Source organism: Camelus dromedarius, chromosome 3 (assembly GCF_036321535.1).
Source record: "Camelus dromedarius isolate mCamDro1 chromosome 3, mCamDro1.pat, whole genome shotgun sequence".
Classification (NCBI taxonomy): Eukaryota; Metazoa; Chordata; class Mammalia; order Artiodactyla; family Camelidae; genus Camelus; species Camelus dromedarius.
The window spans coordinates 10,083,667-10,097,269 of record NC_087438.1 but is presented as its reverse complement, the minus strand read 5'-3'; the positions used below and the strand labels follow the sequence as shown (position 1 = coordinate 10,097,269).

The following is a 13,603-nucleotide window of genomic DNA, read 5'->3' as shown; positions in this document are numbered from 1 at the left end:
AAAAGCAGCTTAGCAGCCTCCGGCCCCTCCCCACTCCCCCACCCATGTGCCCTTCCTTCGTTACAAAGGAAGCCCCAATAACCTTTATAATGTGTCACAGAGCAACTGGCTGAAAAACTTCCCTCCCCGGCCAGCCTCTCCCCACCCTTCCCGAACTTCCCTCAGCCAACCTTGACAGCCAGAGACTTCCTCCCCAGCACTGCAGTCCAAGTCAGCACAGCCTGGGAAACAGAGGACCAGCGCGGCCACGGGAGTCCTCCCAAGACAGAAACCGGTGGGAGCCAGGAAGCCTCCACACACCTCGGTGGGGAAGCTGGGGTTACTAGGGTTACTGATGTAAAAAGGAACACCAGTTTTAATTAGGTGAGAAAAGAAAAGGCATAGAAGCTAAATTACAGGGCTCAGACCAACGTGGAAAAAAAAGCTTGCTCTATCCTGGAATCTTTCATTCCACTTTTGTTTGGTGTGAGACTTGTAAATTACAGCTTCCCTCTTCAGCACACAAGGATATACATATTTTGTTTTAAAGATCTGAGAATTATAACACAGGACCTTGTGGGATGCTATACAGAATGAGGATCATTTCTGCTCTCTCTCGCCATCAGGGAGGGAAAGGGCACATGAGGGCTTTGAGGTCTGGCAGCCATGGTTTAAGTTTCAGCTCGAGCCCTAACAAGCAGGGCAAACTGGGGCGGTCATTCAACCTCCCTAGAGGCTGAGATCCTCTTCCTAACACAGAAATAGCATCCACCTGCTGGAAGGATCTGACCTTCTACAAGAAAGCGTATGTAAAACACCTGCATGGTAGCTCGAATCACAGGTACTCAGACAGTAGCCAGTCATGGCAGCAATACAGGTAATAGTTCAGAGAAAGACTTTACTAGGTGTTCTTGAAGGACAGAATTTGCATTAACAACATCTGGAGAGAAGAAAATAAACATATTTTAAATATCATCCTATGACATTACGAGCAGGTTATTACTTTCTGGATGCACTTAGTTTTACTCTCTTATGGAGCGTAGTTCCAAAGGTGTTATCTGACCCCTGATGGCTGGGGGTCCTGGCCTCCCACCTGCTCTGGCAGCTGCTGCTAAAGATTTAGGTGACAGACAGCAAGCATGTCAAGAGGTAGCAGGCCATTCTAACACTACCCATCATCCTAGTTCCCCCTGAACACCCCGTGTGCACACTGCAAGTTGTCACGGAAAATTTAGTCTTCCCATCTTAATTCTGCATAGGGTTTACAGTCAAAGTTTCCAGTAATATGGTTCAGGGGACAGGTCCCGTCTCACCAACAGACAGACCCCTCCTGTGCGTTTAGCAACCAGCAGAGCTGAGATAGGACCTAAAAACAAGGTGATGTAGATAAAAGAGATGCCTAAAAAAAGAATCCTGCAAATTGAACTGCAGTTAATTATCAGGAAAGAAACACGTACACAGCCAGCAAACAAAATGCTGAAACTCAAGGACTTCTGCACAAAGCCTCCCCTGTGAGGAGCTACCCTCCCAGAGACACTCATCAAGGGACTTGTGAAAGGAACCTGTCACGTGAAGGAAATGTATGGCCTGGAAGCTACTGAGTTAGCACTGGTTCTCAAGGCTCCTGAACCCAAGATATATCGGGACAGGTGCACAACATTTAGATAGAGGTGAAATAAATGTGTGAAATAGACTCTGCCCCTGTGCAATCTGGCTTTTTGGCACTAGTTAGGGTCCCCTGCATGCTGGCTACCATCACTGTGGTGCTGAAAAGGGCAGTGAGGGCTGGAAGGGACTTCTCATAATCACGATTTTTTTTTTAACAAAGCTATCTAACAAGCAAAATAAAAATCTTATTTGTTTAGTCTATTAGACTAATGAGGAATTTGTTCCAGTTATTTGGATGCCCAAATATTAGACACTTTAAACTTCAGAGATCTTATTGTAAGTGATTCTAGCTCGGTAGAAATACATCAACATTCTAATCAAGGTCTTGTTTCCCAACATAATTGTATCCACCTTCAGAATAAATAATAGAGGAATTGTACTTTTTGGTCCTTATTATTTAAAAGTGACATTAATAAAGTTATCCAAAAAATACCAACCGTTTTGTTCTCCTGCAGATCCTAGCACACCTGACATGAAGAACAAGGATTAACTGAAAGTAAATGCAAATAAGAAAACATAAAGCTTTCAGAATCCAAATGGCCCAGAAATACCCCTCTTTAGGTCTGCAGACATGGCATTCAACAGCAGCAACAATGAAGAAAAAGGGATTCTTGAAGATGTGGATCGGCGTGAGAAGAGCCAGTGAAGTAAAAGGAATAAGCAATGGAAAACAATTTTATATATACTGTCTTGACCAACCTCTCACAGACGTTTCACATAATAATTGTCAAATTCAAACTAAAGCAGCATGTCATTTATACACATCACTTCATATATACTAAGGAACATCAGGTCTTTTTAAACAGATTTCTAATATTAATCTCTGATATATTCATTCCTTCTTGCACTGAAACTACCCATTCCACAGAATTCCAAAATGGGGTGTTTTAAGACTTTTCCAAGATACATACACATACAGACACACACACACACACACACACACACACACACAAAGAAAAATCAGACACCAACACATCCTATCTAAAAATATTCGATGACTGTACTTTTAAATTTGAACTGTGCTTTTCTCAAGTTCAAAAATAGTTTTATTTTATGGTTATGAGTCTTAAGCAGGGGGAATAACACTTTATAAATTCATTAATTAACCATTAACACTGAGAAATACATAGCTTCAGAGTCAAGTACATACAGAAAGGCCCTCGAACAGAGGGCCAATGACCTCACACAGAAATTCATGCATGAACAACGCCCCCTCCCCCAAATGAAATTTATTCCTAGAAATTCCTTCTTTAACACAGGAACGTGAGGCACAGCAGACCACCCTGCATGTACCACTGTTTTTCTATCTGGACAGCAGGAAAACTTACCAGAGTGGGAAAATCTGAAGCTGAAGCAGAAAAAATGGTGACTGCTTTTATCTAAAGACAGTTGTGTTAAGTCAGCAGACTTTACTTAATATGCCATATGGATTCCCAAGTTACACTTCTTACAGAATCAAAGAAAAGGGTCTTTATTTCCCCATAACTACCTTCAAAGTTTCCCTAGACTACCCCTAGACATTAGAAGAAGTTTGGTCCCAGCTTGGGCAGTCTGACAGTTACCATCTTCAAAATCAGTAGAAAATCCTTCCACAATAACTCCGTTTTGTTCAAGTTTACCTAGAGAAATGACTTGCTGGATTTCACTTTTGTTCTTATCACATTTTTACTTACATTTCCTTGATTACTAGCAAGGCTGAATATCTGCTGGCCATTTGCACTCTGAGTTGTCTGCTTATTTTCCTTTTGGATTGCCTTTCTAATTGATTTGTGGAAGCTCTTTTTAAATTCTGTATATCTAATTCTTTGTCTGATTTGTAATAAATGTTTTCTCCCAGTTTGTGATTAGCCTTCTTTAATGTTACGTTTTAAATTAACATACAGTATAACTAGATCTGTTGTTGTTGTTGTAGTACAGTTCTATGAATTTCAACACATAGAATCACCACCACAACCAAGATACAAAACAGTTCCATCGTCTCTCAAAATGCCCCTCGTACTTCCCCTCTGTAGTCCGGCCCTCCCCATCCCTGACTCCTGGCAATCAACAATTTGCTTTCTGTCTCTGCAGTTCTATCTTTCTAAGACTGTCATACAAGTGGACTCCTTCCTATAGAGACTTCTGAGACTGTCTGCCTTCACTCAGCATCAGCGGAATGGATGGCCCACAGTTTATCTGCTCACACGTACCCATCTCAATGCTAACAACAACAGCAGGCAGCAAAGGGCCTAGCCCTTCCCAGAAGCAGGACAGGAACAGAGCAGTGTATACCAAGTACTTCCTTCCTGGGACTGAAGGAAAAGAGGGGAGGGTCCATGCAGCCGGCAGGACCTTGCAGAAATCCCTCCTAAAGAGAAACCCAGTGCAATTCATCACTGTCCACAATACGGCCACAGACTGTAAAACAAGCCTGATGAACTCATGTGGACACCGCTAACCCACAGGACCCTAGACCTAGGATCTGTAGACCTGGAATCTGTTCTGTGTGTTTGCTAACGTTTTCATTAACGTTTCCTCTGTTAGTGTAACTGCTAAAATGTACTTAACTTATGAAAGAGCCCAAATAGGGTGATACTTGCAAAATATAAGATCTGCTCCATAGATTACTCCACACGCCTCTCCAACCAGACAAGACTAGACACATGGCTCATCAAAACAGTTATCTACACTGCAAGTATATTTGTCACCAAAATGAGGTTTCATAGTGCCACAGCACACGTGGCATGGGGTCAAATATTCCAGACTCAACAGGAGGTCTCACTGGGAAGAAACCCCAGAAGCTACACCCTTCCCCCAGCTCAAGCCCCTACGCCACGTGCTTGGAAAGTCTGCACACTCAACTCTCACCCTAGACATACAACCTTTCCCAGAGAGCAGGTGATTCACAATTTGGGTTTCCAGGGGCTTTCTTACGCGAAAAGGGACAAAAAAAAAAAGGAGGAAATTGAGGTAACACCTATTCCGTAAGCAAACTGAGTGCATCCATTAGCAAATGAGAAGAGGTGAGGCTTATGAGCTCGACAACCATTAAACAGGAGAGCAAGGATTCCCATAAACAAGAGCACCTGCGCAGAAGGCTCAACGACGTCACAATGCTAGGAGACGACACCGGAAGTTCTAGCCAGGTGCCTCTGCTTCCTCTTTACGAAATGGCAGAGATGGAGTGAAATCGAGGTCTGGTCGGGGCTGGGCACTGTGGCAGCAAGCAGGAGGCTGAGGCCCCAGGAGACACTGCCTCCACAGTAGGCACAGGAGCCCAGGGATGGGGGAGAGCAGGCAGAGGGGAGGGTGGCAGCCAGCCAGTGCCCTGCAGGGCTTTGGCCCGATTCCCACCCACTCTCTCCTTTTCACTCCTTTGCCTTCAGTTCAAAGATGCAGTGATAGGAAGACCCAGAATGGCTCCAGCTGAATAACAGTAATTATTATTATTGTTGTTGTTGTTATTAAACAGCCTCCAGAATGCCCACACGCAAGGGACAATGAGGAGCGTGCCGATGCGTACTTATCCCCTTGCCCAGGCTTACTGAACAGCTCGGTGGGAGCATCTGGAGGATGAGAGAGAACTCTGAGCCCAGCTGAACATTTGCAGAAGAAATGAGCAGGGGATCAGAGGTACCACAACCTTCCATGGGAATCCAGTGGGTCCATTTCTTCACTGCCCACCAAGTAGCTGCTGTTCTGCCAGCAGAACTACTAAAAATTTGTCAAGACAATGCACTTAAGGAAATAAAAACCAATTCATTATAGAACCAAAGAGGAATGAAGGAGGTTGTTAGGGCTGCTTTTTATAGTAAAAGACAATTCATCCCCATCAACATAAGTGACTTTACTAGGCAGTAAAGTGTGGCTATTGATTAAGAATTTGACTTTTCTCTGGAATTTTGCCAAGGATATGAGATAAAATTTTATTTTCTCCGTAAAGGAGTCAAGAAAATAAACTTAAATATCAGATTATGACAGCTCCAAACACATCTTTGACTTTTGCTTAGAAACAAATCCCAAACTTATCATAACATTTTAAAGTTCTAAAATAGCCATCCTAATCACCTATTTTTAATATACATTTGAAGAACATATTTAAACCACATGCTTCAGAACCACCGGCTTCATTTATGTCTTGGTGAATGGTTTAAATGGCTTCATTTAAGTATTTGACTCTTGGATGGTTACACTGCAAAGGGAAAAATACAATATCCCGTGTCAGTAAGTCAGTTTACAAGAGCTCAATGAAAAATTCTTTCAATGACTGTCTTCCTGCTCTTTGGTTTCTTCAAAATCACTTATAGGATCTTTTTAGCTAACTCTTTGCTTTCCTCTAAAACTTAGCCTCACTGAGCCACTGAAAAAGGGGAAACCAACATTCACCATTAAGGTACATCTCCTTCAACTACCCTTTTCAAAATATTGAGGGTAACAAGGACATTTCATAATACAACAATTATTATTGGTGCTTACAGGGACCAAAGCCGCCAGGCTTCTAAATATCCACAGAAGTAGCAGAGCCAGCTCAGGGGCCAGATACTTCAGTGGTGGAACATAAATATGAAGAAAAGTTCAGTCAATATTCCATGAGGAAATCATCATATCAAAACATAGAAAGACATGCACGCTGCTCCCTTACTAAGTCACAGACTCGCCTGTCTTCACATATTCCACTGCAAAGAGAAGGGCTGCAGCCAGGAGTCCAGAATAAGACTTAGTAATGAAAGGAACCCAGCACGATGGGCCGTGATGCTTCAGAATAACCACAAACCTTTATTCTCTGCACATTCATTTAATGCCAGCCTAAAACATGCCAGGCAGGTTAAAAATAATGCATTTATGTAAGCACCCACACACACACACACACACACACAGACTCTCGCAAGGTTAAATAGAGAGCTCTGAAAGAATGATTTATTGCCACAAGAACAGAGCCCCAAAATAGATTGGCAATAAAAGTGATTGGTCCCAGCGGGATTGAGAACTAATGTAAGCAAAGTCTTGGCCATGACAGGCATCCGGGAAAGAGTACCAGACTCAGGGGCATGCTTCCCAGCCCTGACCCCACCTCTACCAGAGTTCCACCCTGGGCAAGTCATTCAAACCCCCTCAGAAGCCTGATTCCTCTTCTGAACAATTAAAAAATAATAATAAAAAGTAAAAAAAATTGTAAGAATTTTGTAACAGAGTCACTTACATTTGTGATGCCTTTTTAAAAGACAAGTGGGGAATAACAATTAGGTGCTGAGGGCTCAGAGGGAACCACAGAATCCGAGAGGGTAGCAGCGTTTGAGCCATCTCCCCAGATCCCTCTACAAGTGCAGGAGTCCTGTCCACAGCGCCCGGCTCTGAACCCTGGCAGGTGGCAGTGCCCCTGCTCAAGTGCTTCTAGTAATGGAGAAATTACATGGCAGCCCATTCTACTCCTGAACTGCTCTAATTATTTAAAAGTTCTATGAAGCAAAATTCTCCTTTTTTCATCCAACTATGGTTACCAGTTTTCAATCTGTGATAAAATTTAAATGCAGGACAGACAAGGAATAAAGAGGAAAGAAAACAAGGTGGCCTAGCAAACAGTTCCAGGGCAGAGAAATGAAAGGCAACCAGTAGAAATGCCTTGTGTAGGTCACGCTGGCAATCTTAAGTATCAGGCTCACAACACCCTGGAAAAATGTTCACCCCTTCATCTGTCCACCCCAGATGGACAGATCTTATTTTTGTGTTTCTACATCTTAGGAAAGAAAAGAATGTCTGACTTTACTGATCAACTTGACCTCTCTGTTCAGCTATCCACATTCAATCAACACTGTCCAGAAGGACCCCCGGCCTGAGCCATTCTACCAAGTGAGTTCCCCCTCACTCCCAGGTCCGGCTTAGTCCGTCCGAAAGCCCCATCCCACCCCCACCAATCTAACTGAATGGTCCCTCTCTACCCTCCCTCTGCTAGGTATCACTGCCCTAGATGCTGGAGCCAAGATCTAGGTCAGAGATTCAGAGTTGCCCAAAGGGGGGGAAAGCACTTTTAAAAGATGTTCCAGGTGACCCCTGGAATGGAACAGTGCAATTGCTGCCTACTTAAAATCTGCTCTGGTACCTGTTCCCAAGTCAAACAACTAAAGGGCAGTTTGCCCAATCACTTTGGAGGGCGGAAGAAAAGAGTAAACCAGGGAGCAGCACTGACTAGTTCTGCCCCAAACTGAACATGAACAGGAGCCAGGGCATGGGAGCAAGCACAGGCCCAGGCATGGCCTCCAACGTATTTATCTTCCCAGATAAATCCCACGGAGAGCCACACTGACTGGAGGAGGGTTTTCTGTGAGTGTCCAGCCCAACCTGATGTCGTTTGGGGCTCTTAAGGGTAAAAGAAATGATTTCTCTACCATGTATGATAAAGATGTAAAAAAAAGTCTGGTCTCACGAGCACCAAAAATTCCATCTCTGGGGCACAGGCGTCCTTCTAGCAGAAAGGAGCTGAATTTACACAGAATCTATTATTCTGTGACAGGTGGTAGAGACCGAGAGAAGACAGGCTAGACTTTAGCTTCAGGGCATAAAGGGAAGACATCCCAGTTCTGCTATTAAGAGGTAAGACGGGGCTGCGCTACCCGGCAAGTTGCACCAAATAAGGCTTTCATTTGAAGGAGTTCATGTTTTCCTAGAGCTTTGCTTTCTGCGGGGACCTCACGGGGAGAGGGAGCACCGGGGAGTATATTAACCCCAAGCTGACAGTGCAGAGTCGGCGTCCAGCCACAAACAATCTGTTAAAATGACTCACAAACAACCCCGCCTGGCAAAGATCAAGAAAACGAGGGAAGACAGTGCTAAACCAGGTTATCTACCGGCACTGCTAACTTCTGTCTCTGACCATCGCCCTCCCACTGCAAATTGCTCCTTGGGACCCAGATTACAGAACTGATCTCACCGAATCTGGAGACTTGATTTTGAAAGAGGCCACGAAGAAACGTGAGCCGCCGGCCTCCGGCGCGCGCCCCATCGCAGGCCGCTCCCCCGACGTCCCCGGCCCCGCGGTCCTCCCAGGCGCTGCCGCCAGCACCCCGCACGCGCCCTGCGCCCGCCCGCCCGCCCCGGCCCCGACCTGGCCCGCCCTCCTCCGCTCTCCAGCGCCGAGTCTGCATCCTCCCGGCCCCACGCCTGGCCCGCTGGGCAATGCGTTCCAGGCTCCGGGCCCCGAGGCCGCCACTGCCGCCCGGACGCGCGAGCAAACGGGACTCGACGCGGGGACGCGGGACGCGGGGACGCGGGGACGCGGGACCGGCTTACGCGGGATCTGGGCCCGGGAGGGAGGAGGCGCTGCCGCCACCGGGGTCTCAGGGACGCCCTGTCACGCCTCCCGCGCCTCCTCCCCGCGGGCCGGTCGCAAAGCTCGCCTCTCCCGCCGCTACCCGCTCCTTGCCCGAGAGACACCGAGCCACCTGGCACTGCCTCTTAGGCAGTGTCCCGCGAGGGCTCGGCCCCGCGCCGCCCCCCGGGGGCCACCAAGTTCCCAGATGTCCCTCCCGGGCCGCCCCCAGAGACAATGGCTCGCCCATCGTCCGGCCGCGCTTCATTTCTGCCACCACCTCCCCCTCCTCCCTGGGCAGCGGGTGCCATGGCTGCCCCGTTTCACAGAAGTGTAGATCGAGGCTGGGGAGGTGACAGGCTAGAGGACCGAGCGAAGAAACCCGGCTGCTTATGGGGTTGAGAAGGGGCCAGGTACAAATCGGCCACGGAGACCGGTCCAAATGAGAACCCGCTTTCCCGGGCCCGGCCCCACCGCCCCAGTGCACTCAGCCTCCCTGGTAGGGGCCTCCGCCCTCGCCGTCCCTGCCGCCGCCTCCTCGGCCCTCCCGCGAAAGAGACAAAGAGCCGGCGCCCCAGCCCGTGGAGCTGTAGCCGCCGGGGCGGGCGACAGGGAGGTTTTACCCTGGAACGAGGGGCGGGCGCAGGGAAGGGCGAGCCGGCGGCGTCCGGGCCGAGCCGCGGCGCCCCGGGCGGCGCTGGCAGCAGGACACGCCGGTGTGGATCCGGGAGCCCCGGCGTGGGCCAGTGGCCTGGGCGAGCGCGCGCCGGGGCCGACGGGCAGGCGAGCATCGGACGCGCTGGGGCCCGCCGACCGCGCCTCCGCGGCGGGGTTGGCAGAGCGCGCGAGCAGCAGCGCGGTTGCACTCACCGGATCGGAAGAAGGCCGCGATGTCGGCCAGGTCCTTGGCCGCCTCCTCGGCCCCCTCGCCGGCGCCACCCCCGCAGCCCGAGCCCGCAGCGCTGGCCGTGGCGGCAGGGCCGGAGGACGCGGCGGGGGCGGCGGCACCGCCGCTGCTGCCGCTCATGGCTGCGGCGGCGCCCGCGGCAGCGCCCGGCTCGGGCCCCGCGCCCCTAGCTCCGCGCGCCGCCCGCTCCGCGCCCGGCCTGGCGAAGCCGAACGCCCAGCTGCCCGCGCCCGGCGCGTGGACCCAGAGCCCCGGGGCGGCGGCGGGCGGCGGCAGCGGCGGCGGCTCGGCCCGAGGAGCGCGCCCACATAGACGAGGACTCCGCCCGGGAGCCGCGAGCCTGCCGCGGGGCGGGGGCGCGGAGCCACGGCCTCGGCGGCGCCGGCCGGACCGCGGGCGGCTGCGCGCGCCGCGCCGGACACGCAGTCGAGAGGGCGGGGGCCCGTGGCCGGCGGGAGCTCCGGGATCACGGGCGCCGGCGGCAGCCGCGAGCCTCCATCTTGATTTCAAATGGGGAAGGAAGGAGGGGGAGGGGGGAAATCACGGCCGAGGGAACCCGGGTGAAAGGAAAAGGGAGAGCAGGGAAAGGAGAGGAAGGAAAAAAAGAGGGGCTTCGGGAATTTCCGGCGAACATCGTTAGGGGCCGGAGCGTGGGCTCGGCGGTGGGCGGGGCCTTTGGTGGGCGGGGTCCGATGGAGGGCGGGGCCGCGCCGAGCTGCCGGGCGCCCAGAGAGGCGTCGAGTGGCTGCGGGAGCGTTCAGCCTTGTTCCTTCTCTTCCTCCCGAGCAGTTGCAACCCTTGGAAGGAGCCGGAACGCTCTGACCAGCCGGGGCGGATCTTTCCAGGTCCGGCGTAGCGCCCCCAACTGGGTGCTCGTTCCTGCAGCGCGGACGGTCCTCCGAGCGCTCGAGCTGTTTATTACTGATCTCGCCCTCGGGGCCGGATGACTCGGGCACCGGGCCGGTGTGTTTCTCGTTGGCGCAGCGTGGGCAGTGGCACGTAGACGGGGCTCCATAATAGTTGTTGAATGAAGAGGGAGATCGTGAAAACGGGTTTTACATACTCCAGCCCCGGAAGGAGTGGAGCAAGCCTCTGAACACCTGGGGGACGCCTCCTCGCCTGTAAAATGAGATTCCGGACTCACAGCTTCTCCGGCCTTACTCCACCAAAACCTAGAGAACGGGGAAGGTGATGATGGCTGAGGAGGCCAAAAGAAATGAGGGGTAGGTGACATCCAGCTTTACAGAAGAGCCGTGTCAAACCAGCATTTGACAAATATTCAGGTAGAAAACGCCTATGACGTGGCTACCAGAGAAGGGAGGAGAAGGTACGGGTGTTAGAGGTTAAAGGATCAATACGGCCGTAAACAAGAAGAGACAAACAAGATTGATTAAAAAAAAAACTGGTTAATGAAACCACTATACATGCATACTGGAAATGAACAATTAAGTAAACAAATGGTGAGTGGTGGATACTAAATTTTTCACTGTTGGAGAGGGATGCTAGAATGATCCACGTGGTACGGGATTAGAGTTGGAGACATCAGTATGAACTCATGTTTAGCTTAATATAGACACAGATGGATATGTAAAAAGATTTACAGATATATGTGTATACGCAGCTTAGTACATGTACATATATTTCCTTCTTTTGTCAGCTGGGTGGGTTTAGAAATAACACTAGCAAGATCTTGTTATTAACACCGTCCTTCAATAAAAGGAACCAGGGCTCCCTAGGGAAATGGCTGACTCCTGGACTGTGGCAGGAAATATACAAGAGAGCCTGGAGCATCTTGTTGTGCCAGAAGGTAAGGAAGTGCTCAAAATTTTTCTTGTGTTAATCAACAACCAGAACAATGGTGGGGGTCTGTCAAAGCGGCGCAGGAGCCAATTGAAAGAGCTCCCAGTGACTAAAGCTGGAACAATTTGAGCAGCAAAATAAATAAAGCAATACTTGATTGTACCCAAGGTATGAAATAAATATCCATGAGTCCCTACTGATGTAATTCAATGATTGAATGAGCAAATAATTGAGAGAGAGGAGACAAATCTCCCACGCAGAAGAATTCCAAATCATTTATATATATAATTTGCCCTGAATGAGATGGAATAGAACTCCCTTCTCCTTAGCTATAGGCTGCAAGTAGTGACTTCCTTCCTGAGTACAAAATGGAAGGGGGGAGGGGAGAGTAACGTTACAAGGGAGAAACCTGACAAACACTACTTCAGCCACATGATCAAAGTTAACAGCAGTGATAAATCATGTGGCTGGCATGTACCCTTGATATGATGTAATAAAAATGGCACTTTACCTCTGTGGTCTTCCTCCCCAAAACACAGTCTAATCATCAGAAAAAAATCAGACAAATCCTGGTTGAGGGACATTCTACAAATGACCTGACCAATACTCTCCAAACTGTTAAGGTCGACAAAAATAAGGAAAGTCAGAAAAACTTTCATAGCCAAGAGGGGCCCAAGGAAACATGACGACTAAATATAATGTAGTATTCTTAAGGACCCTAGAACTGAAAAAGGACATTAGGTAAAAACCTGGAAAATATGAATAAAATATATGGACTTTAGTTCATAATTATGTACCAATAATTGTGAGTAATATGGGGAAATTGGATATGAGATATGTGGGAACTCTGTACTATCTTCACAACTTTTCTGTAAATCTAAATCTATTCTAAAGTAGAAGTTTATTTTAAAATATATTTTAATTGTATGTGCAGAATCTCAAAAAACAAATTCATTAGGTTCCAGTTTCACAAGCCATCAGCCCAGGTGTCCTGACAGTGTTTCTTTTTCTTATTTTTCTGTTGGGTACTTTCTATCTCCAGCTCCCATTCCTCCTCATGGCTTAATCCTAGTTTAGGAGGAACAATGTCCAGGGTTTCTTTGTCAGCTGAGTACCTTTCCCCATCTTACCTTCTCCCCAGGGTTGCACCCAAGCTCCCAGAAGCACCGGTGATATAGCATGGGGTGGGGATGGGAGATTGCACCTGGTCCTTGGGCATCATGGGTTCATGCTGGTACCAGTGCAGATGTGTGTCCCATATCTGTCTGTCCATCTCCCTGACACTCCTGCCTGGACTGCAGGCATTACCATGACCTTGCTGCTTTCTGCTGTTGCAGCCTCCTCACCAAACCTCGGGGTCTCTCAAGGTCTGCTGGCAGTCAGCACCCCTCCTGAGTTGCTCCCAAGCACTCAGGAAGACATTCAGCTACTCACTGGGATTCTCAGTCCCACCCCTCCTCTCACCCCCACTCCCCACCCCAGGAGTGAGGCCAAGTGCTCTCTGCTCCCAGATCCCTCAAGCCTACCTGGACACAGACTTCCTTCCTCAGAGACTGAAATCAGGGTCTAATACGATCCATTGTCTCTCCCTCAAATTGCAGAATTGTTGTTTCTTCCGCAGGAAGAAAACTTCACTCCAGGTTCCTCACACTTTCTTCGAAATCTTTTATTTTTGGCATAACCTTTGTGTTCCTGGGAGCCTCTTTTAAATTTAAAAACTCTTTCCCTCCAAGTATTTCCTCTGTGTCATAGGTTCTGAAAGTGTCTCCTGAAATTCAGAAGCCAAGTGCTAACTTCTTTCTTTCCCTCTGCATCCTTCCCATAGTAACCTATTCTGCTGGTAGTGAATACAAAGCCCCCTTTGCTGCCTAAATGGTGGAGAAAAGTCCAGAATTTAAAAAAAATAAAAACTACTGGGGGCCGAGGGAAAGACTGGATGTCGTGTAGCCATGGAAAGAATGGCAGTA

At 49.0% G+C, this 13,603-nt stretch overlaps 1 protein-coding gene across 1 annotated transcript in view; it reads right to left on the bottom strand.

Moving 5' to 3' along the window:
• TRIO (trio Rho guanine nucleotide exchange factor) overlaps nucleotides 1-9,956 on the bottom strand; it is a 331,311-nt gene extending 321,355 nt beyond the window's left edge. The window contains exon 1 of the mRNA XM_031443331.2: nucleotides 9,800-9,956. Within this exon, the coding sequence (XP_031299191.2) occupies nucleotides 9,800-9,956 (157 nt within the window). The remainder of the gene's footprint in view (nucleotides 1-9,799) is intronic.
• Between the last annotated feature and the right edge of the window lie 3,647 nt (nucleotides 9,957-13,603).